This window comes from Protobothrops mucrosquamatus, unplaced genomic scaffold, assembly GCF_001527695.2.
Source record: "Protobothrops mucrosquamatus isolate PMUCROS unplaced genomic scaffold, P.Mucros_1.0 scaffold1417, whole genome shotgun sequence".
NCBI lineage: Eukaryota > Metazoa > Chordata > Lepidosauria > Squamata > Viperidae > Protobothrops > Protobothrops mucrosquamatus.
The window spans coordinates 172179-193906 of record NW_015387602.1 but is presented as its reverse complement, the minus strand read 5'-3'; the positions used below and the strand labels follow the sequence as shown (position 1 = coordinate 193906).

General features: G+C 40.4%; 1 protein-coding gene across 1 annotated transcript in view; it reads right to left on the bottom strand.

Annotated features, from left to right (window-relative positions):
- Positions 1 to 3572: 3572 nt before the first annotated feature.
- Positions 3573 to 21728, bottom strand: part of PHRF1 (PHD and ring finger domains 1) — a 35465-nt gene continuing 17309 nt past the window's right edge. Inside the window, exons 13-18 of the mRNA XM_015821882.1 lie at positions 14819 to 14973; positions 9549 to 12239; positions 8643 to 8719; positions 7476 to 7739; positions 5124 to 5252; positions 3573 to 4541 (exon numbers count right to left, since the gene is read on the bottom strand). Of these exons, the coding sequence (XP_015677368.1) occupies positions 4431 to 4541; positions 5124 to 5252; positions 7476 to 7739; positions 8643 to 8719; positions 9549 to 12239; positions 14819 to 14973 (3427 nt within the window). The 3' untranslated portion in view covers positions 3573 to 4430. The remainder of the gene's footprint in view (positions 4542 to 5123; positions 5253 to 7475; positions 7740 to 8642; positions 8720 to 9548; positions 12240 to 14818; positions 14974 to 21728) is intronic.

Sequence of the window (21728 nt, the reverse complement as noted above, 5' to 3'; positions counted from 1 at the left end):
GATAAAGTATTGTCATTTTTTAATTTGGGTGTCGGAGAAGACCCCTGTGAATACCATGGGCAGCCAAAGAAAATAAACCAATGGATCATTAAACAAATCAAGCCAACATTCTCACAAAAATGACCAGACCCAAATAATCCTACTTTGATCAAATTATGAGGACCAAACTCTCTGGAAAAGGGTCTAATACTGGAAAAAAAATGGAAGGAAAGAGGACAACCAGCAGCAAAGTGATGACTTGGGAGACATGAAAGAACAGGTTAGAAACATGGAGAAAGTCTATCTGTGTGGTTCCTAGAAGTCAAAAATGATGTGAAAGCACTTCGTCAATCAATCAGTCTGGAAATATATTTCTAGATTATAAACTAATAGACTTTCAGGCACAATTGAAAGTGCTGATTATCAGCTTTGAAAATAATTCCTCCACTGAACATTAACGTATTTCCCTATGACTTATTCACCTCTTAAAGGCAGCAGAATGCTTGCGAGGATGCTGTTCCTTCTACAAGTTCCTTTGAAGGGCACACACGAAACCAATGTAATCTGTATGTTGTTCCCAAATTGTGGTAGGTGCAACATTAAGCATTTCTTACTCTTAGTTTTTAGAATCTTTTCACTCATTTTATTCTGAATGTTTTTAGAAATCATTTTGCTGGTTTTAATGATGTATTTGTTGCATATCCCTGTGACTTAAAACCAAAAGAGGGAAAAAGCAATACATATTAATTAAACATTACATTAATTAAGAAAAGTGACATTATATGGGGTGACTCTTACGAGGAAAATTCTAAGCTTTACAAAAATAATTACAGTAAAATATGGAAGGAGACAAAATTTTATTTAAATAGATGGCAAAAGTTAGATTTGTCATTAATGTAAAGAAAATCAGTAATTGAAGTGAATGTACTACCTGGAATGTTATTTGTTTCAGACTACAATGATATTGATTAGAGATTCTACCTTTAAACAGTGGCAGAAAAATATATATCTAAATTTATTTGACAAAATAAAAAACAAAGAATTATATGTAAGTTGTTACAAGATTCTAAAGACAGAGGAGGTCTGGATTGGCTGGATCTTAGATATTATGATGCTTGTTGTCTGGTATGGTTAAAAGATTGGATAACTTTAAAGAATTCAAGGCTGTTAGACCTCAAAGGTTTCGCTTTGATATTTGGGTGGCATCTGTGGTATGTCAAAGTAAAATTTAACCCTGGTTTTAAGATTCATCCTCTTAGGCCAGGGGTGTCAAACTCAATTTCACTGAGGGCCACATCAGGGTTGTGATTGACCTTGGGGGGCTGGGTGGGTGTGATCGGGGTGGGCGTAGCCAGCTCGACATCGCTTTACTGGGAGGCACCTGTGTGGCCCGGGCGGGGCTGTGGGGATCCAGCCTGGTCGAGCTCCCAGGGTACCGGGACCCCACAGCCCAGCCTAGCCCTGCTGTCCCAAGGGGGTGTCCTGCTGCACTTACCTCCTCCTCCTGGAAGCTGCTGCTGCTGTTCTTGCTCTCCTTGGCCAAGTTGCTCATGATGTGTGGGAGGGCAAAGTATGTGGGTCAGAGGGAGGCCCACTCCCTCTCCATGTGAGGAAACCTGGCTTTGTAACTAAAGTATCCTCAGCAATAGGATGAGAGACCATCAGGAGAGATCAGGAGGAGGAGACAAGGGGATGGCAAAAGGACAGCAAGGCTGCTGGTGGCCAAGTGCTAAGGCAGCACTTCCCTCAGACCCTCTCTCTCTCTCATTGTAATCCCTTCTTCCTTCCTTCCTTTTCTTCTTTTTCCTTCCCTCTTTATTCTCCTTTCTTTCTTCTTCCTTCACACACACACTTGTAAAAGGGGAGGAAAATGTATTGCTTTTTACTTGTCTTTCAGCACTCAACCTGGGTGGATCCTACATGTTAAATGTTAAATTTAATTTACCACTTTTTCCTCCTTTTACTGTATGTACACTATTATTATTTTTTTCTGTTGTGGTTAGGGTTGAATGTATGTTTTTGTTTTGTTATATTCTGCTTATTTGTTTTTCTGTTCTGTATTTTATATTCTATGATAAAACAATAAACTTATAAAAAGAAAAAGAAGTTACACTAAGATGTCACCAGAACTGGCAATCTGACAGCAGCTATCTCAGCAAAGCGTCTTCTCCAATTTCTTTGCCACATCAGCAGAGTTCTTAAGACAGTGGCAGTGGCCTGAAAGCTAAGTCAATAGTTGGAATGTATTACTAACCCTTAGGAATGCTAAATGTCATTATACTACTTTACTCAAGCAGATGTCACTTAGGGGTGTTGTTAATTTGGGATGTCAAATAATAAATTCTAGGGGAAAATCCAGAATTACTTGAACAGCTCGCCCAATGACTAAAAAGTGGCTTAAGTCATCATTTAAATAAACAAAACAAAAAAATTATATTACAGGCAGTAACATGATATCTGCCAAATCCTCTTTTTTGATATCCACCTAATTTTCAGCCTTATGGATTTTTAATCTTTTTAAAGGAAATGCAAAAATCAGCCTCTAGCATATTAGTCAAAGAATTATTCTAGGACCAACATCCCTCGATAATAAAATGGTCAATTGTGACAGCCCATGATACGTTTTCAAAATGTGCTTAGCTGCTTAAAAAAATAAATCCCACAATGTTCAGCTGAGGCAGATGGAACATAATGGAAGGCTAGAGGGAAGAGCGGTAAACAATCTCTCTGTTTTGCTTTCTAATAAATAAACAAACTTAACTAGCTTTGAATATGTTAACTGCCATAGGGATATATTTCTTATACCTACGGTTGCTTGGTTCCTTCCTTGGAAGAATCGTTAACCAACTGGTGGCAGTATGCCTCAGTCTCCAAAATAACTTCCTGTCTAAAAAGAAAATCTGATGCAGAATTCCCATTCTAGCTAGAAACTATTCCTGTCTTGCAATTTGATATATGAATTTGCCAGTGCTTTTTTTCTAAAAAAAAAAAAAAAAAAGGTGCTGGAACTCACACACATCATACAACCCGCCTTGCCTACCCTACAAGGTTCTATCCAAAAAAGGTGCCGGAACTCCGTTCTGGGCGTTCTATGAGATAAAAAGCCCTGGGATTTGCGCCATACCCCAACATTTGTTTTTTTCCTACATATGCAATTTATATTTCAATTGTCACGGGCAAGTAGATTTTTAATATTTATCTAATTTATTATAGTTTATCATTTTAGTTGATTATTTGTACTGTATTAACCAGGAATTTCCAGTTTAAAGCTTAATGGTGATTTTTTTAAAACTTCTTTAAAAGGTCATACATTTCATAATTTATAAAAAGCAACTAAGGATATAATACAAAAATGTAACCTCTGTGACATTTTAGATTTACAAATTAGTACTAATTTGTACTTTACTACTGTAGTTTTTCCTTTTATATGACTTCTACCTTTCCTTGTCTATACTTTTTATTTAAATTAAATATTTTAAAGAAAGTGAAATTCTTGAAAACTGTGCCCATTTGACCTTGATTAACACTAGAAATCAGGAATAAGACCAGAATCAACGAATAAACAAGTATGAATAAGAAACAATTCAAAATAATTTTATAAATTGTAAGATTTCTGCTGTATACATGGTCTGGTTGCATTCCTTGTGTTTGCTTTCCAAACTCTGGTCTTCTCTGTCCCTCTTGTTCAAAGGCAGCTTGTTGAATGCAAGATGGACTCAGAACCAGCCTTCAGTACATTATTCACAGGAAGCATCACACAACTCAGTTCACTGCCACACTGTCCCAGAGATCCCAAATGAAGTTCCTCCTTGAGACATTGTACATTGTAACAGAATGTAAATAATTACCATCTCCATAGCAGGACTTTCAGAAAAAAAATTATAAAGGTTAACATACATCTGCATGTCCCATTTCACTGAACAAGTTCAATATTTCTTTCATAGGACAGGCAAAACATACCACGGTTCAAGTCTGAAACCAATTTTCGAGAATCACGAAAGAATCTGTATTTTTCATAAATAAGAACACAATGGGAGGAGCACACACTGTTGTATGCCGGATATAAAAGTGTCTGTTTTAAACTCTGGCGAGTGGTACAGAAATTAAAAACAAAAAGGAGGCTGAAGTAAAACCATGAGAAATTAACTAGCCATCCCCAATGCACACACACACGCACGCACACACATTCTTTCCCCAGAGTTTCCTCAGAGGTTAAGGGGCCAAGGGTTCCTCATCAGCAATCAACTCCAAGAAGACAGGTTCCTATGTGTGAAAATGTGTCCGGCTGCAGGAAGGTCTTCTGCATCCAGGGTGGGGGTGAGAAGGGATTGCAACATGCAATGGTGTATTTTCTGCCTCCCTCAAAAGGAAGGGAAACATTGTCATCTAGAGAAGCTTTCTGCTTCTCCACGGTTGCTTCTCGTTTCTTGGTTGAGTCATGAGGCTCTTCTTCAGCATTGGTCTTTTTTGTGTTTCCTGATATGTTTATATTTCTCCACATACGCCTTCACAAGATTAGTCACCTTCATGGGATTGATTTCACCGCTTTTACTATGGCAGATCTGTAGAGAGATCAAAAGGGTAGGTCAATTCCAGGAGTTAATGCAAGCACACACCTTCTGTATTTCTTGACTTTAAGATTAACTAGCACAGCGGTTCTCAACCTATGGGTCGCGACCCCATTTGGGGTCGATCGACCATTTCACGGGAGTCGCCAAGCAAGGCTGTCCGCCATTTTTCCCCCTTTTCCGGCGGGTGCCTTACCTCCCTTGAGCTGGGCCAGCTGGTGGTCGGCCTGCTCCGTCTCTGCCGCTTGCCAGCTACGCCTCAGCCGGCGCAGGGGGCGGAACCACACATGTGCGGCGCTCCCGGGCAGGGAAAGTCCTCGACTTACGACCGGTTGGTTAGTCCTCGACTTACGACCGGTTTAGTCCTCGACTTACGACCGGTTGGGGTCGCAGCATTAAAAAGGTTGAGAACCACTGAACTAGCAGGATATTACTGTGTCAGCAGCTAAAAACCAGCTGCCAAGACAACCCACACTTATACTTGTTTACTTACCTTTCTTTTCTGTCTTCTCTTTCTTTCACATACACTATCACAGCCACCCTAAGAAGAAAACGGAACAATTCCACAATTCCAACCTTTTGCACAGCTTTCCGAAGGATATCCTTGTATTCCTCCTTTGTGATCTCCCTCTTCTGGTAAAAGGGCTTAATTGCGAGCTTCACTTCTTCCACCGCCCTCTCTTGCATGTGAAGTTTCTTCATGTACTGCAAGGACAGGCAGAAGACTAATTCAATGACCTCTGCACAACAAGCATCTCACAACACCCAGTCAAAACATCTTCCGTTACATAGTTTTTGGCACATACATTTTTTTTTTGCTTCCTTTCTTTCTTTTTTTTTTAAAAAATGTTATTTTACTCACTGATCATCAATATTGCAACGCAACAGAAGTCAGAAATTTGAGATCATTCCAGCTCTTACCCATTTGTTGAGAGGAGCAGAGGTTGCATTTTACTCTACCTACCAATAAGATACTACACACTATGTACAACATGAACATTTTCCTCAGGATTAATAGCACTAACTGTTCTGTCTTTTAAGTTCTTTGGAAAAGATGAGTGATTGGATTTCATAAGAGAGAAAGCATTCCAAGTGTGACCTGAATAGAAGCTCAGAGCCAATTTCTTAAACATTAATTTAGATTTGTTGCACAAGTAGCCTTCTCTTACTGACCACTCATTTAGTGACCATTCAAAGTTATGATAACACTGAAAAAGGAGACTTATGACAGGACCTTGAAGTTGCAGTTGCTACAGTGTCGCCACCATCCTGTGATCACCATCTGTGATCTTCCCTGCCGGATTCCAACAAGCTAAGTCAATGGGGAAGCCACTGCAAGAAGTCGCAAGTCAGGGTCATGTGATATCATGCTTAATGACCCATAGAGATACGCCGACCAGAGGTGACATTGTAAGTCAGTGCAATCAAGTGATGTTTCACTCAACAACTGCACCACTTAGCTATTGAGTTGCCAGTCCTAGTTGCAGTCAATAAGTGAAGAATATCTATACTAAATAAGAGTCATGTTGGATTAGAACCCAAATCTGTGTAGTCTGGGAATGTTTTCCCCAGATGGCCCTGGATATACAAGCACAACAATACTGTCTTCTCTAACTTTTCCTATGATTAGTATTAAGATGCATACTGCCATCATACCAGGAGCGATTGATGCACTACATGCATTTGCCTTAAAAGATAGAGATTAAGAGCCATCTCAAAATTTTGCAATAGTAAATGACATATTTTTAATATATTTGGCTGCTCACCAAAAACAGCCCCGTAAGACTCAGCTGCAATGGTGAAGTTTGCAGAAACATTTGACAGGTAAGTACATTTAAACAGTAAGAAGCCTTCCAGAACTACCTTGTAGAGGAGATGGGTGGCATAACAATTTAAAGAAAAAGAAAGAAAGAAATAATAAACATAAGGCTAACACATTTGCAAGATTTTCTGTTCCAACAAGGGCTCTAGTGTGAACACTGCACACATTCCTACCTAAACAAAACATCCTTGCAAGATAAGAGTTTAGAACAGGGGTAGTCAACCTTGGCTCTTTTATGACTCGTGGACTTCAACTCCCAGAATTCCTGAGCCAGCCATGCTAGGTTGACTACCCCTGGTTTAGAACATTAGATTGGAAAGACCCAAGTCCCCAGCTGACTTTGAGTCACTGGGGTGACTCTGAGTGAGGAAAAACTACTTTACACAATTTTGGTATGAGGATAAAAACAAAAGGATGACCCTGCGTATCTGCTTTAGAGGAATGGTGGGATATAAGTGGAAGAAAAATATTCAGTAAAAAAATAAAATAATAGGTGGACAGCAGCTAGATGACAGACAGATAGAGAAAATAAACCTTACTCATGCCATACATTCTTATGCTTTAACTGCAAAGATCTTATAATTATTATATGCCCTCTTACAGTTCTGGCCGTCCCATCGGTTTAAAGTGGAGATAAATGTAAATGTAACTAAACATGCTTTTGAGATATCAAATATCATTCTTTCCATTTTAATTACAAAAGAGGGAATAGGTTCTGTATTGTATATTTTGAAAAAGGCCTATGAGATACAGGATTCTTTTCTTAGGAAGAGGAAGAACACGATGCAGATGAAATACTGAATGGATAGAAGCTAGAATATGAGATCATCCAATGAAACTAATCAGCAATATTTTACAAGAAATATGAACTGCAACATTAATGTATGCAGCTCCTGGCCACAACCATGGGTTATGCACTTTCATAGAGGATGCCTTCAGCAATTATTTCCCCAACAGACATGTGACAACGATGCACATCTGGAACCAAATAATAGGTAAAACCATCAACAAAGAAAATTCAAGACCAGCAGTTCAATTTTCAGGTTTTTATATCCTTAAAAATGGACCCATTGACCTTAAAAGACATCACCTAGCTAGCCACCCACCTCTTCATTTTTTGTTTTATCCACTGGAGACTTAGATGCTTTGACTTTTTCTTCTGCATCTCCTGTGGAAGCTTCCTGAATACTTGGTTCTGAAGCTGTGGTCAAATTGCCCTCAGGTTCTGGAATTAACCCCTGCTCTGCCATGCAGGTGAGCAGAGGAAGGTTCCCTTGTATGATGAACTGAACAGTGGGCTGACTGACAGGTGCATAAGGGGGGAGAGCTGAAGAAAGTGGTACTGTCAACGCCAGATTCTGATCGTAAACCTGAAGAAGAGAAACAGTAGTTAGCCATCATTTATGCTTAAACACTGAGTCTGCAGAACCCTCCCAACAGTTCAGGAAGCGCTGTCTTCACCAGAAATTTGCATGACCTTTTGCCAATTCAAAAGGGTCTCACTCCTGGTTACTAATGAACAATGAATGGTCCTTAACTTCAAAAAAATGTTTGTATGGGAATTTAAAACGTTCTGAAGTATCATCAAATGAATTAGGGCAGGGGTCCCCAACCTGTGGGCTGCTTCCTGTTAGTGGACTGTGGCCTCCTGGCCACCGGGCCGCAGGACAGGCTGGCCAGTGTGCATGCGTGTGCGTGCACACCCTCTCACTTGCGTTATCCCCGCGGCTGTGGGGTGCAAAAGCAGGATGTCGCACCACAGGGCGCAAAAATGGGCCACCACTGCGCTGCAACGTGCAAAAATGGCCACTGCCACGCGGCGGGAGATAGAAACAAGACACTGCGCCACGCAAGAACAGAGCAGGGCTAGTATCATGTGGGCGCTAGCCCCGCCCCATTTGCAGTGCATGTATGCTCGTGGCCTCGTGCGCTCGCACGCACATGTGTAAAATGATTCCCCCTCCTGTTTCCTCCGGTCCGCCAATCGACAAAGGTTGGTGACCTCTGAATTAGGGGAAGGAAGAGATCATAAACAGAACAGGTTGTAATCCAACGGTTAGTGAGTAATCTGGGCAATATGAAAAGTACTGCATGTAGGGGAGGAAGAGCATTCTGCAATGAAATCGAGTGGGACACAAGTTCACAGATGGGAGTGGAATGGCCTTCCATCATGCTCAACCTCTGGAGTGGGAACCAACCTGAGAGGAATCTAGATCGGGAAACATAGGCTCAGGAATCATATAATTGGTTGGAGGAGACTCAGTTAACTGCACCTGATTTAACGACTGGGTCAAATCCTCCGCTTTCCAGACCTCTTCTTTCGGTTTCTGCTGTTTACAGAATGGTGTCCCTAAAAATCCCCCAAAAGAAGAAAATAATTTCAGCATAGCAATATATCCAGATTATCACAGCAGATAACACATCTTCATCTAACCAACATTAGAACTGTCTAAGAATATATTTGAAGCAAATCTTATTTTAGCACACCTGGGGTAATTCCAGAATAAGGCAGAGGTAAATATTCTTACTGATTAAAAACATATACTGCATATTCATTATGTGTAGGGAACATGAGTCAGTTAACACTATGCCTCACATTTCCTTTGGCACTTACATCTGAACTAGAAAGTTATGATACGCAATTGCCCTCCAAATTACAGTCAAGCTTTGGTTTACAATACTGGCTAGGAGGTTAATTGCCAGTTCATAAAACCAAAAGAATGAAGGAGGCCAAAAGAGGGAGAAAAAACACGGACTAAAAATTTAGAATCCATCATCATAATACAATACACAAAAAATATGTTAAGTAGAACCAACAGGGATCTACTCAGGAAAGAGATCTCCTAAACTTAGCACATACCTGATCTGTACCTGTCTATCACAATAATCCTCAACCTTCTCCTTTATAAAGACTACAAATCTGAAACATTTTCAGGACAATCATATGAGACAGGAATCAACAACGCTGCCTCCATGGAACTGGGGCACATGTGACTCCCCCAATCTCCCAATCTGTATCTGCACAATTCCCATTTGCACACTGTAAATGTATATCAGAAATCACATCAGCGGTATGACGTTTGAATCAAGACGAACATAATGTTTACAAGGGAAAAATTGGATTTTGTTCTAAATTGCGCTTCAATATTTTTTTTTTTTTAAAAATCTATCTTACTTACTTGCTGTTTTATCTATGGTCACCATATCACTTTCTTCTTCCTGAAGATTCCACGTAACTCTCTTCACTAATGCTTTTGATTTCAACACAGGACTCTGAGCTACTGCTTCCAGTTCAGCCTTATTTATATCAACTGTACTTTCAACTAATACAGGCTCTACATCTTTTGACAGTACTGGCATTTTGCTTTCAGGCAAAGTTTGAGATAGACTTGCCTCATCACAGCTTGGTGTATATGTCTCCTTTTCTGGAAGAGAATCTATTAAGAAAGGACATATATCGCTGTCTTCTTGTTTAATTTCAAGTTCCTCCTGTCTCTCACTGCTTTGGTTATCAAATAGTGATGAATCATAGTCTATGGTCAATTCCTCAGTGGAGGAATCTATATTATCAGGTAACGCTTCAGAATCTGTGCAATCCAGTTGAGGAGGAAGTTCTTCATTACCTAACTCATCATCCTCCACTCTAGGAGAATCGTCAAATGCAATGAAGTTATATTTTGAAGAAATCTCTTGTACAGGCATTAGATCACAATGAATGTTTGTCACTTCTTGCTCTGTGTTTTCCAACGCCTGCCCCCAAGAAAGAGAATGCTCAAAATTTCCAATTTGGTCATTCAAAGATCTGAGCTCTTTTTTTTGAAATGGCTGTAGAGACATCTTTTTTGGCTTGTGTTTCTTTTCTTTGGAGCATGATGGAGATTGTAGTGGCTTTTCCTTAGATTTAGATCCCTTTGATTCATGGAGCTTTGATTCAGGAGGTGATCTTGAACGCCTTTTATGTTTCTCCCGAGATCTAGATCTTTTTGTATCTCTTGAGCTTGAGGTCTGCTCCTTCTCATACCTATCATAGCTCCTCTCTCTTTTGTGTTTCTTTTTTTTAGCTCTCTCGGCACTATTTGAACGGGAACATTCTTGATCTCTTGCCCTAGAGTGCTTTTTCTTTTTCTTGGCTCCATATAATTCAAAAGAAGAATTGCCAGGACTACCAGATTGTGACCAAGATCTCTTATGCTCTTTGGGCCAGAAACTTGGTTTTTTCTCTTTAGTTTTACTTTTTGCTTTCTTTTTTTTTGATCGCTCATGGCTACTGGAACAATCGCTAGATGACCGACGGGTTTTTGCCTTAATTCCGTGGCTTTTGCTGTATTTCTTTTCAACGGAGTGGGAAGTTGATCTGGAACTTCTGTCCCTTGAATGTGTCCTTGATCTAGATCTTGATTTAGTATGTTTGCCTTCTTTGATATCTACCTTTTTAATTTTAACTTCTCTCTGACTCTGAGAACTGGAATTCGATGGGGATCTTGAAAAAGAGCGTTTTCTTGATTGTTCGCTTTTAATGTTTTGTTGCTGTTTTTCTACTGAGGGGCTAACTAATTCCATTTTTACCCTAACTGTATCCCGATCATCTTCAAAAACTACCCCAGGGCTATCTTGATCATTGTCATTTATCTGCTCTGAGTCAGTAACTTGCTGAATAGCTGAGGAGGTACAGGGCATACTTGAGTCTTCCTTATCATCAACTTTATCTTGTTCTGCATCAGAAATCTGTTCTACAAATCTCTCTTTTATTACCATAAAATCAGGAGATTCTGCGTTACCTGATGTCGCCTCCAAGGAATCAACCTCAGATTCGAAGATATTTTCCAGCGGGTAAGGAGTAATGCGGCGCACGGTTTGGAAGGTCTGAACTTTTGAACTTGCTATGGATATTGTTCTGGTAATATTAGTGAGGGGTAACCTTTCAGGGCTGCTGTGTGTTGAACTCGAATCAGAGCCCGTGGGATCAAAAGGATCGTATATTTCACTTTTGACGGGTTTCGCTTTTTTCAGTGAAAAAAGGGGTGAAGGATTCTCTTTCTGTTGCACTTTATTGTCCACGGGTCGAAACGTATTGCAAAATCCGGGATTAGACAGTCTGCTCAAATGACCCACGTTTCCAGGGATGTTGATTTTAAAGCTCTCAAAGGAGGAGCTTCCAACTTTCCCTCTTGCTGAAGAAAGCGAGGAACTGCCATGCGCAACAGCACGTCCAGAAGAGACTCCTGCTGCATGCGTTTGTTGCTGAGTAGCTTGTGGCTTGCTGGTTTCCATTCTGTTGCTTCTGATTGGCTGGCTTGGGTTTCCTTTGCCAGTCAACTGTGTTATGCAAGAGCTGGGAATGTTATTATTTTGGTCACTGGCAGATTGTAGTCCCAGATGTCCACTGCTTGTCTCCTTCTTAATCTTTGGTATCCTTGGGAGTTCAGAGATATCAGGTCTTTTAGGAGAAGTTTTCAAAGGCTGTTTTCCATAAATTGCTTTTGAAGTGGAACTGGAATTGTTGTTTAATTTAGGAGATGCAGAAAGAGGGACCATAGGTAGTTTAGAGCCGCCATTAAATTTGGACAAGTCACCTGGTTTGCTCCCAATTCTATTCAGACTGGCTAAATTATGAGTCTGAACAGACCTGGGAGTCATGGAGTAATCAAATCGAATTGGCACCCTTCCAATTGTACCATGTGGAGGAGTCGCTGTTCTGTTTGTCACGCTTAGTGGCAATGGAGATGACGAGCCAGACTTTGAGATGGGAGTTTTAGAGTTGGAAGGATCAGTGCCAGAGTTTGTAATTAAGGTCTCCAAAATTGGTGTCCTTGATTGGGAATGGTCCTCCAAAACTTCCTCCGCTTTTGAACTGCCACGCAGTAATGGGACTGAAAACAATTAAGAGAAAAACAAGTTTTCAGTCATGTGCTGATACGAATACAAAAAAACATTACAATGTTAAAATGAAATAAAAGCATTTTGAGCAGCTATTATCCTTATGAAACAAACTACCACTGAAATGTTTTTACAAAATTATTTTATTGCAAGTCTTTTTACGTTAGATGAAAATATGAAAACTCTTGCCTAACTACAGAACGCCCAAGAACGACAAACAAAAATAAAAAAACAGAATTAATAAAAAAGGGGGAAAAAAACTATGGACTATTTTAAAAAGTCACCAGTACATTAAGTATTAAGCAATACATGAACATTTCAAATTAAAAATAATCTCTTTTCTTGTAAAATTTGAGATCTATGACAAAGAGGAACATATTGCATTATTTTTGATTAATGGGAAAATGATTTCTCAAATACTTTTTCTTAGCAATTCCTCATGATATAATCAAAGTTAATAACCATATATTGAAATGCTACCTTCAATCTTAGCGGCTTTTAACACAGCAATATGTTATCTGCTCATGCTCAAATCAATACTCTTTTTCTAAAAGTAGTCTTAATTTTAGAAAACCCCTCTTCTTATGTAAACTATTTCAAAACAATTTCACTGTAATTCAAAACATCTATTTGTATTGCTTCCAGATTTAAAAGTTGTCTCCTTTTACAAAATCTAGATATACTGTATACTGAGTTCCTCTTTTGAAACAAATAAGCATAAACACTATTCTCTAATTGCTTCCAACCCAAGATTTTAATGTTAGCAGAATGTGAATGTAGCAATTATCTTAGTGTTTGACCAAATGTTACTACAATTAGAATAAAAAACCAAAACCAAAACCCCCGTTAGACTCAGTCCGCCTATGTCTTGTACTGGCAATACTCAGTCCAAATGAGACCAAATGGCTCTGGGTATTTGAACCCCCCTCCCCCCCCCAGTTCTGGGCACATTTCAGTTGAATAGGATTGCGCTGCTTCAGACAAAACTACTGTGCAATCTGGGGATCTTTCTAGACTCAAAGCTCTTGCTTCAAGAGCTCTTGGTCGTATGTCTCTTGTACCCTTTCCTGGACCAGGAGGCTCTGTTCAGTCACTCATGGTACAGAATGTGACATGTGACACTTCTGCTCAAAGAGCTGCATTGGCTACTAATATGCTTCCAGGTGCAATTCAAGATGCTGGTGGGAAGGCTACCTGCAGAACCATCTCTCCCTGGATATTTCTACCCATCCCATCAGGTTCAGCAGGAGGGGCATGCTTCAGGTCCCATCAGCTCCAGAGTGTTGTTTGGCAGCACTCAGGAAGAAAAACCTTTTCTTTTATGGCCTATGCCCATGGTGGTGAACCTATGGAACGAGTGCCACAGGTGGCACGCAGAGCCCTCTCTGTGGGCACGTGCGCTGTCGCCCCAGTTCTAGGCCTTCAGCTGGGTTTTATAAAGCTGGGTTTTATAAAACCCAGCTGAAGGGTTTTCGCTTTAGGCCTCCGCCGTGTGCAAAAAAAAAAAAAAAGGTTCAATCAATCAATCAATTTCAACTTCTCGTGGGGAAAAAAAAGATCTCGCAAAGTTGGAATTGATTGATTGACCTTTTTAGTCCCACCCAGTCTGCCGTTATCACCGCAGCCACACCCACCCAATGGGCCATGCCCACCCAGCACCCAATGATACATAAATGGGTTTTGGGTTGCATTTTGGGCACTCGGTCTCTAAAAGATTCGCCATCACTGGCCTATGCCCTCTAGAACAGACATGTCAAACACAAGGCCCAGGGGCCGGATGCGGCCTGCGAAGTGGTTTCATGTGGCCCACGAAGCCATCCTGGAAACAGTGAGAGAAGGGCCCCCACTGCCTTGGCCCTGGCCCAGGCTGGCTGGGAGCCAATGTACAATTTTGTGGTGGCCTTCTATGCTGAAACGCATTCAGTCTTAGCTCCACAAGGCCGTCTAGAAACAGCAAGGAATCAGCCCCTGCCATGTCGGCCCTGTCCCCTGGGTGCATGCTGGAGAGGTGTCACCCTTTGTGAGGAATGAAGAAATGGACCATGCCTTGGCGCTTGCCCCCTTCTGCCAGAGACCCTCAGATCTGTCCCACTCCTGCCCAGGCCCCCACAGGCACTCTTGACGCGAACCATGTAGAGCTGGCCATGGCCACCCAGTAGACCACACCCACTCCATCCACGCCCACCCAGTAGGCCGCACCCACCCTAGCCACAACCACCCCGCCCCCCGAGGGCAACTGCAATGCTGATGCGGCCCTCAATGAAATTGAGTTTGACACCCCTGCTCTAGAATATCATCCCTCTGGAGAGTAGAAGGGCCCTGACTGTTTTGGCATTCCACAAAGCCTTGAAGGTTTGATTCTCTGCTCAAGCCTGGGGCCCCGTGTGTGTGTGTGTCATATAGTCAGTTTTCTGGTTGTTTTGATTGCGTGGTTTTGTTTTGCCCTTGGCTGCTGTGTACATTTTGTTAACCCCACCTAGAACCACATTTTTGAAATGGGTGGCTGTATGAATCAAAATGAATAAAGATAAAACTAAAATAAAAACAAGGCTGTTAAAAGCTTTAGACTCACCTGTTTTCTTTGCTGTTAAGGATCCATCTCTGTTAATCACCACATCAGAACCACTCATCATAAGGAGGCTCTGTCCAGTCAGGATGCTCCCCAACAAGTCGGGCACGGGGGCTGGCTCAGCTTCTGGCTCAGGTATCAAGGCAGGAACGCCCCTCCTATAAATCAGAGAGTTTTGTATTGCACAGAAGTACGCCAATTGCATCAGCTTAGGACAGTGTTTCTCAACCTTGACAATTTTAAGGCATGTGGGCTTCAACTCCCAGAATTCCACAGCCAGCATTGCTGGCTGTGGAATTCTGGGAGTTGAAGTCCACATGCCTTAAAATTGTCAAGGTTGAGAAACACTGGCTTAGGACATTAGCTTTTCTTAGAAGTTCAGAAGTATAGTCCATGAACTCAGCACAACGATATGGTTTTTACACAGGCAACACTTATTTTAAATTACTGCTGCCCGCTCTTTCTAAAAAAAAAAAAAAAAAAGGCAGCACAAAAAATGAAATAAAACAATTATGATAAGGAAATAAAAGGTCAGGTACAGTTTTTTCTCTAGAGACCGCTGAAAGGAAAGAGTTGGAAGACATGCAATATGGCAACACATCATTCCATGCAAGTTTCGCTACAGACTGGAAGAAGGCCAAGAAAATGAAAATCCCGAAAGGTCTGGAGATGAGCAACATGTGTTTCCGGGGACTGGGAGAGATCTCAGACTCTGAATGGGGTAGCACTGATTCGGAAGGGGCAAGCGCAGAGCAGGCTGGAGTTCTCTTCCCTTTCATCAGAACCCAATTGGCCTCAGCTATCCGGAACGCATTTCAGCAATTGGCCCATCAAGTGCAATCTTTTCTAGGCAATAATGGCCCAGTAGTTAAAGTAGTCTATCTTCTACTAACTAGGTTCATTGTTAAGACTGCTGCAATGCATGTTACACGTAGGGCTGACCTTGAAGACAAACTGAAAATGCAGCTGGTGGAAAATGCAGAAAAGGCTTCTTCTTTGAAACATTTTCCAGAGGCCGTGTAACTCAGATTTTAAAGGAACACGCAGTGTGCTCTGTAACAAACTCATCTTCAAATTGGTATTGGGTTTCCTGCCTGGGCAGGGCGTTGGACTAGATGATCTCCAAGGTCCCTTCCAACTTTTATTTTTATTTTTATTATTGAGGATCATCGCACAGTCAGCCAGATGTTCAGACTGGATTTGGCATTTTTGTCTACCTATCGAGTCCTTACCAAGGACCTGGGATAGGCAGATGTGGATGTTTGATGGTATTAGAGATATCGTCACAGGATGGAAGCAGTTCCTAGTAAGGACGCCTTTTGCAATTGACTAATGGTGAATTTGTCAATGCCAATGGTGTTCCAGTTGTTTTGGGATTACACCCAAGGCACCTATTACTATTGGTACTACCCTTGCTTGCCTTTGCCACAATCTTTCTATTTCTATTAGTAGGTCTTTGTTGTTGTTTTTTATTATTATTATTATTATTATTATTATTATTATTATTATTATTATTATTATTATTAGTCTGAGATTAGTATGTTATATGAAGATGCAGAAGTGGGCCTTCCTTGCTCCAGATTTTGAACAGCTGGTCAACTTACGACAGTTCGTTTAGTGACCGTTTGAAGTTACAACAGCACTGAAAAAAGTGACTTATGATTGTTTTTTTTCACACGACCGTTGTAGCATTCCCATGGTCACATGATTAAAATTCAGATGTTTGGCAATCAACTCATATTTATGACGGTTGCAGTGTACTGGGGTCATGTGATCAGCTTTTGTGACCTTCTGACAAGCAAGTCAATGGGGAAGCCAGATTCAGTTAACAACTGCATGACTAACTTAACAACTGCAGCGATTCATTTAACAACTGTGGCAAGAAAGCTAGTGAATTATATGTCCAAGTAAGTACAACGGTTAGAAACAACCAAATGTAAAAAAAAAAAGCCACAAGTCTTTAATCTCGTTGAATTAAATGAGCTGTGTTGCAAATTTAAGAATTTAATATGTGTCAGATATAACAATTGTTTTTTTTAAAAAAAAATAATTGCAAAATGGGCTTTTAAATTATAACATATAGCATAACACAATCTAAGACACGTCCCATTCCTCATGAAGAGAAACAAGTGGAAAAGAAATAGCAAAAATAGCAATATGTGAAAAGGAAGAAAAAACAAAGGAGAAACAAATCTTAGAATGACTGGAGCTTTTTCTTTCTTTCAAAATGAGTATTTGCTTGGAATTGGCAAATGAAATACTGTACATATCTTCAAGTTTATACCCCCCCCCCATTTTGATTAACAAGTGATCCTAAAAATCTACAATGGAGCACATTAAATCCTCCTCTATCTATACAAATGTTTCTGAACCTTGAGATCACACACAGAGGCCCAGCTTTGTATTCTTTGCTAGAAATAAAATGAACTCAGAGCATACAAGATTTTCTTTTTTTTTTTTTTTTGCAGTACCACCTACATTATGGCAAGCCTTGCCCAATTAATTTGCCCTGCCTACGGTAGCTTATCTTTTTCAGTAAATAATTAAAACCTGCTATTTAATAGGATTATTTGAGTACTATTTTGACTGAGCGGTTTTAGGAAAATATAGGAAATTTGTGTTAACTTCATGGGATCATCTCAGAACATATCAATGGGCAGAATGGGAGGTGATATTAGTCCATCCTTCTTCCCTCTCTCTTCCCCAGCAGCAACTCTCCCACTGATCTGTGATTCACACCACACAGTAAGATGAATGGAGAAACTTGAGAGCATGACTCCTATTCAGCAAACAGCAAAACTGCACCAGATCGAAAGCTTCCTGATAATTCAGTGGTTCTCAACCTGTGGGTCGGGACCCCATTTGGGGTCGATTGACCATTTCATGGGGGTCGCCAAGCAAGGCTATATGCCATTTTTTTTGTCCGCCATTTTTCCCCCCCTTTTCTGGCGGGTGCCTTACCTCCCTTGGGCTGGGCCAGCTGGTGGTCGGCCTGCTCCGTCTCTGCCGCTTGCCAGCTACGCCTCGGCCGGCGCAGGGGGCGGAACCACGCATGCGCGGTGCTCCCGGGTAGGGAAAGTACTCAACTTACGACCGGTTGGGTAGTCCTTGACATACGACCGGTTTAGTCCTCAACTTACGACCGGTTTAGTCCTCGACTTACGACCGGTTGGGGTCGCGGCATTAAAAAGGTTGAGAACCACTGTGATAATTGAAGGCATCTTTCCAGCCAAGGGAGGCTTTTGCTACATGCAACCCATTGCTTTAAATTATCTTGCCATTTTGTCACTAGGAATATTTCTTGAAAATGCAGGAATAATGAAAGGCCACTATGTAAATACATCACGAGTTGACGCTAGATAGGCACTCACTTTGAACAAGTGACATCTAAAACTATCCAGGTGGGTCTTGCTTACTGACCACATTTAGCAACCACTCAAAGCTATAATGGCACTGAAAATGTAATTTTATGACCAATCTTTGCATTTATGGCCATCACAGCATTCCAGAGATCACATGATTGGCATTTGAGTGCTTTGTAGGTGCGCATTTATGACCACCGTAGTGTCCACAGTCATGTGATCACCATTTGTGTGCTTAGCAACTGGGTGGCAACAGGCAAAGTGAGTGGAGAAAGCAAGATTGCAAGTCATTGCAAGTCATTGTCATGTCTTGCTTAACAACCGCATGTGATTTGTTTAACAACCCCAGTGGAAGTGAGTTCATGAGTCCATCATGGTCACGTGATGTTTTGCTTCGCCACCGTGGTGCTTAGCAAGAGTTACTAGTTTCAATTGTGGTCACTAATTGAGGTCACTACCTGTATTTCTACTTTTTTTAAAAAAAAAAATACCCTGCATCCAAGAACTTAATTCTGAAGGACAGCTTACAAATTTATATGTAAACCGATAAAACCGTTATGTTCAGCTAAAGTTCAACGCATATTTTGCAAAACAAAACAAAACCCAATGAATTGCTCCCACGTTGGAATGTCATTATGGCATTCCTACTGGTGCCATTTTGGTTTCACCTTACCTGCAGAAACTCACCTTCAACTTGCCTTCTTTGGAGGTTAACATTTGGCTGCATTCCTGCTCTTTAGTAGATTCTCCCCTAAATCTCAATGAGCTTTGGCCCTCTGGCTCTAGAGGAGACATCTCAGTGTACTCGGCTTACAGGATGGCTCCTAATAAAAAGGAAGCAGAAAGCTCCCTAAACTTTAAAGCACATTTATTAATAGTAATAGTATTTTACAGGCATGGATCCACAGGACAGAAACTTCTTTTCATTTTATAATTCTTGGGGAGAGGAGCAGGAATCCAGTCAAATGACCCTCTTCAAATCCTAAACATGGAAACTATTTCTTGTATGCAAATTTACTAGTCAAAACTTTAGGATCCTTTCTCTCTTTCTCACCTTCTACTACTTAGTATTTCACAGCAATCTTATGATAGAAATATGGGGGGGGGGGGAAGAGGAGACTGAAAAGAAGGCCAGGTACCTTCTTTTAATACCAAGTAATTTTACCACGTATATTTATTTGGTATTACTTGGTAATTTAATACCAAGTAATACCAAATAATACCAAGTAATTTTTGTTTTAAAAAAAAAATCTGGCTTATTCAATATCACTGAAGAACTGTAAATTAGCTACTTTTACTGAAGTGTTGAAGGAAAAAAAGAGCCACATATCACGTATCACAAAGCTCTTCCTCAAATATGTCTTCTAGTATTCCTGATATGGAAAACTGACTTCACTGACTCCCATATTGACTGTGGACAGGAAAGAATAGTAAGCATGATTGCTTCTCATTAGATCTAGTTTGCTTCTATCTGAATTCCCATAAATATCATCATAATATCCAAACTCTCTCTTCAAAGCTGATTGGCCTAGAGGGCAGCCTTTGCCAACACGGCGTCTTCAACTGCAACTCTGCTGGCTTGGATTTTGGATACAAATGTAATTACGTTGAAAATAACTTCCAAGAATGGTTTGGAACCACAAATTCTGGCATTGCTGGATGACTTACAACTCCCCTTTTATCTTCCTAACCAAAAAGTGAAAGATTTCAAGTAGGGTAGCAAAGATCCAGAATCTGAATTCTTCGCTTTGAGCCTTCAAGATCTACGATGTCATTTCTCTTACTGCTATATTCTCAAATTCTTCCTTAAAATCCAGTTTTCTACAATTGATTTGTCACAATCAATCTCCACTGTAGCTACGTTTAAGCAATTCATAAATTACTTTAAGATGATATTGATACATTTCACATTAAAAAAAAAAAAGATCAGGTACTTCCTCTGATTAGCCCATGACTTTTATCCCCCCTGTAAGTCAGTTGTACGCTCTTTTAAAGCAGGGACCTATTTTCTCTTTTTCTAAGAAGAACCAAAGACATAGTTGGTACCGCATCTAATAATAACAGTTTTTGGCTGATGATATAAAACTGTCTCACTCATTCCTCCAAAACATAAAGTAGCCCCCCTTTTGCCCTTTCCTTTCATACCCCTAAGTAATCGTCCTGTTTGGCCAAATCCCCAATCCCTGACTTAGTCTCCAACTGCAAAAGAACACCCCAGAGCCAACATTCCTTCTCATATGCCTGTTAAAGGAACAGGGTCACTATTTAAAATGAAGTAAACAAGTTGCATCCTACAAACTCATCACTAGAAGCAGTTACTCTAAAGATCTATAGGTAACTCAGGACTTTGTGACTGGCTGTGCTACTGTTTTATTTTATAGATTGCTTAACTTTTGCTTAACTTTCTTATAACATGATTGGTATCTAACCCTGGCCTAAATAAGCAAACATTAAAAAAAAGGGAAATGTTAATAAATATAGGTAGTCGTAGACTTACAACCAGTCATTTAGTGACTGTTCAAAGTTACAACAGCACTGGAAAAAGTGACTTATGGCTGTTTTTAACACTTACAACCTCTGAAGCATCCCAGGGTCATGTGATCAAAATTCAGACACTCGGCAACTGGCATGTATTTATGACGGTTTCAGTGTCCTGCAGTCATGTGATCAGCTTTTGCGACCTTCTGACAAAGCCAATGGAGGAAGCCGGATTCACTTAACAAACGTGTTGCTAACTAATAACTGCAGCGATTCATTTAACAGCGGTGACAAGAAAGGTCATAGAGTGGAGCGAAACTCACTTAACAAGTGCCTTGCTTCGCAATGGAAATTTTGGGCTCAACTGTAGTTGTAAGTTGAGGACTACCTGCATGCAGAAGTATGCTTACACAAGAACAAAAACATTTCCTTTACATTTTCTATTATAAATCAAGAAACAAAAATGCTTATAGCGGAATGCAGTTTAAATTCAATTTAAAATAGAATTGAGAGAAACAGGCGTATATACTAACCATGGGTTGTTTGAAGATGGTTTGTTAAACAACCCATGGTTTGTTTCCCCAGTATACGGAGTCAAAAACTATGGCTTATAAACAAAGCTACCTTCTGGCTTAGTTGATTCCTCTAAAAGAGAAATCTACTTTCTGTGGTCTATAAATCTGATTTGTAACATTTCTTCCATCCCCATTCCTCCTCCTCCTCCTCACTCCCACACACCAAAAAAAGGCAGAACTGTGTATCAAAAAAAAGGAATAGGACTTTGCCTTTGCTTTCCTCAGCTTTCTCCATCAAAACAGAGGACAGTGATGACAATGTCCTCCAGAAATACACACTGTACCTTTTTATGTACAACAGAAAAAAATCTCCTGCATTTTTAGGACACATTCCCCAGGCTGCAAACAGAATTGCCTCCCTCTGGCCATCAATTGTTTCATATTGTTTTGAGTACGTATAAGATTTTCTATAGAAGAATACCATTTCTTAAATTACATTTATTTCAACTACCATACCTTCCATATATTGAAAAAAACTATTAAATGTTTTCATATTCC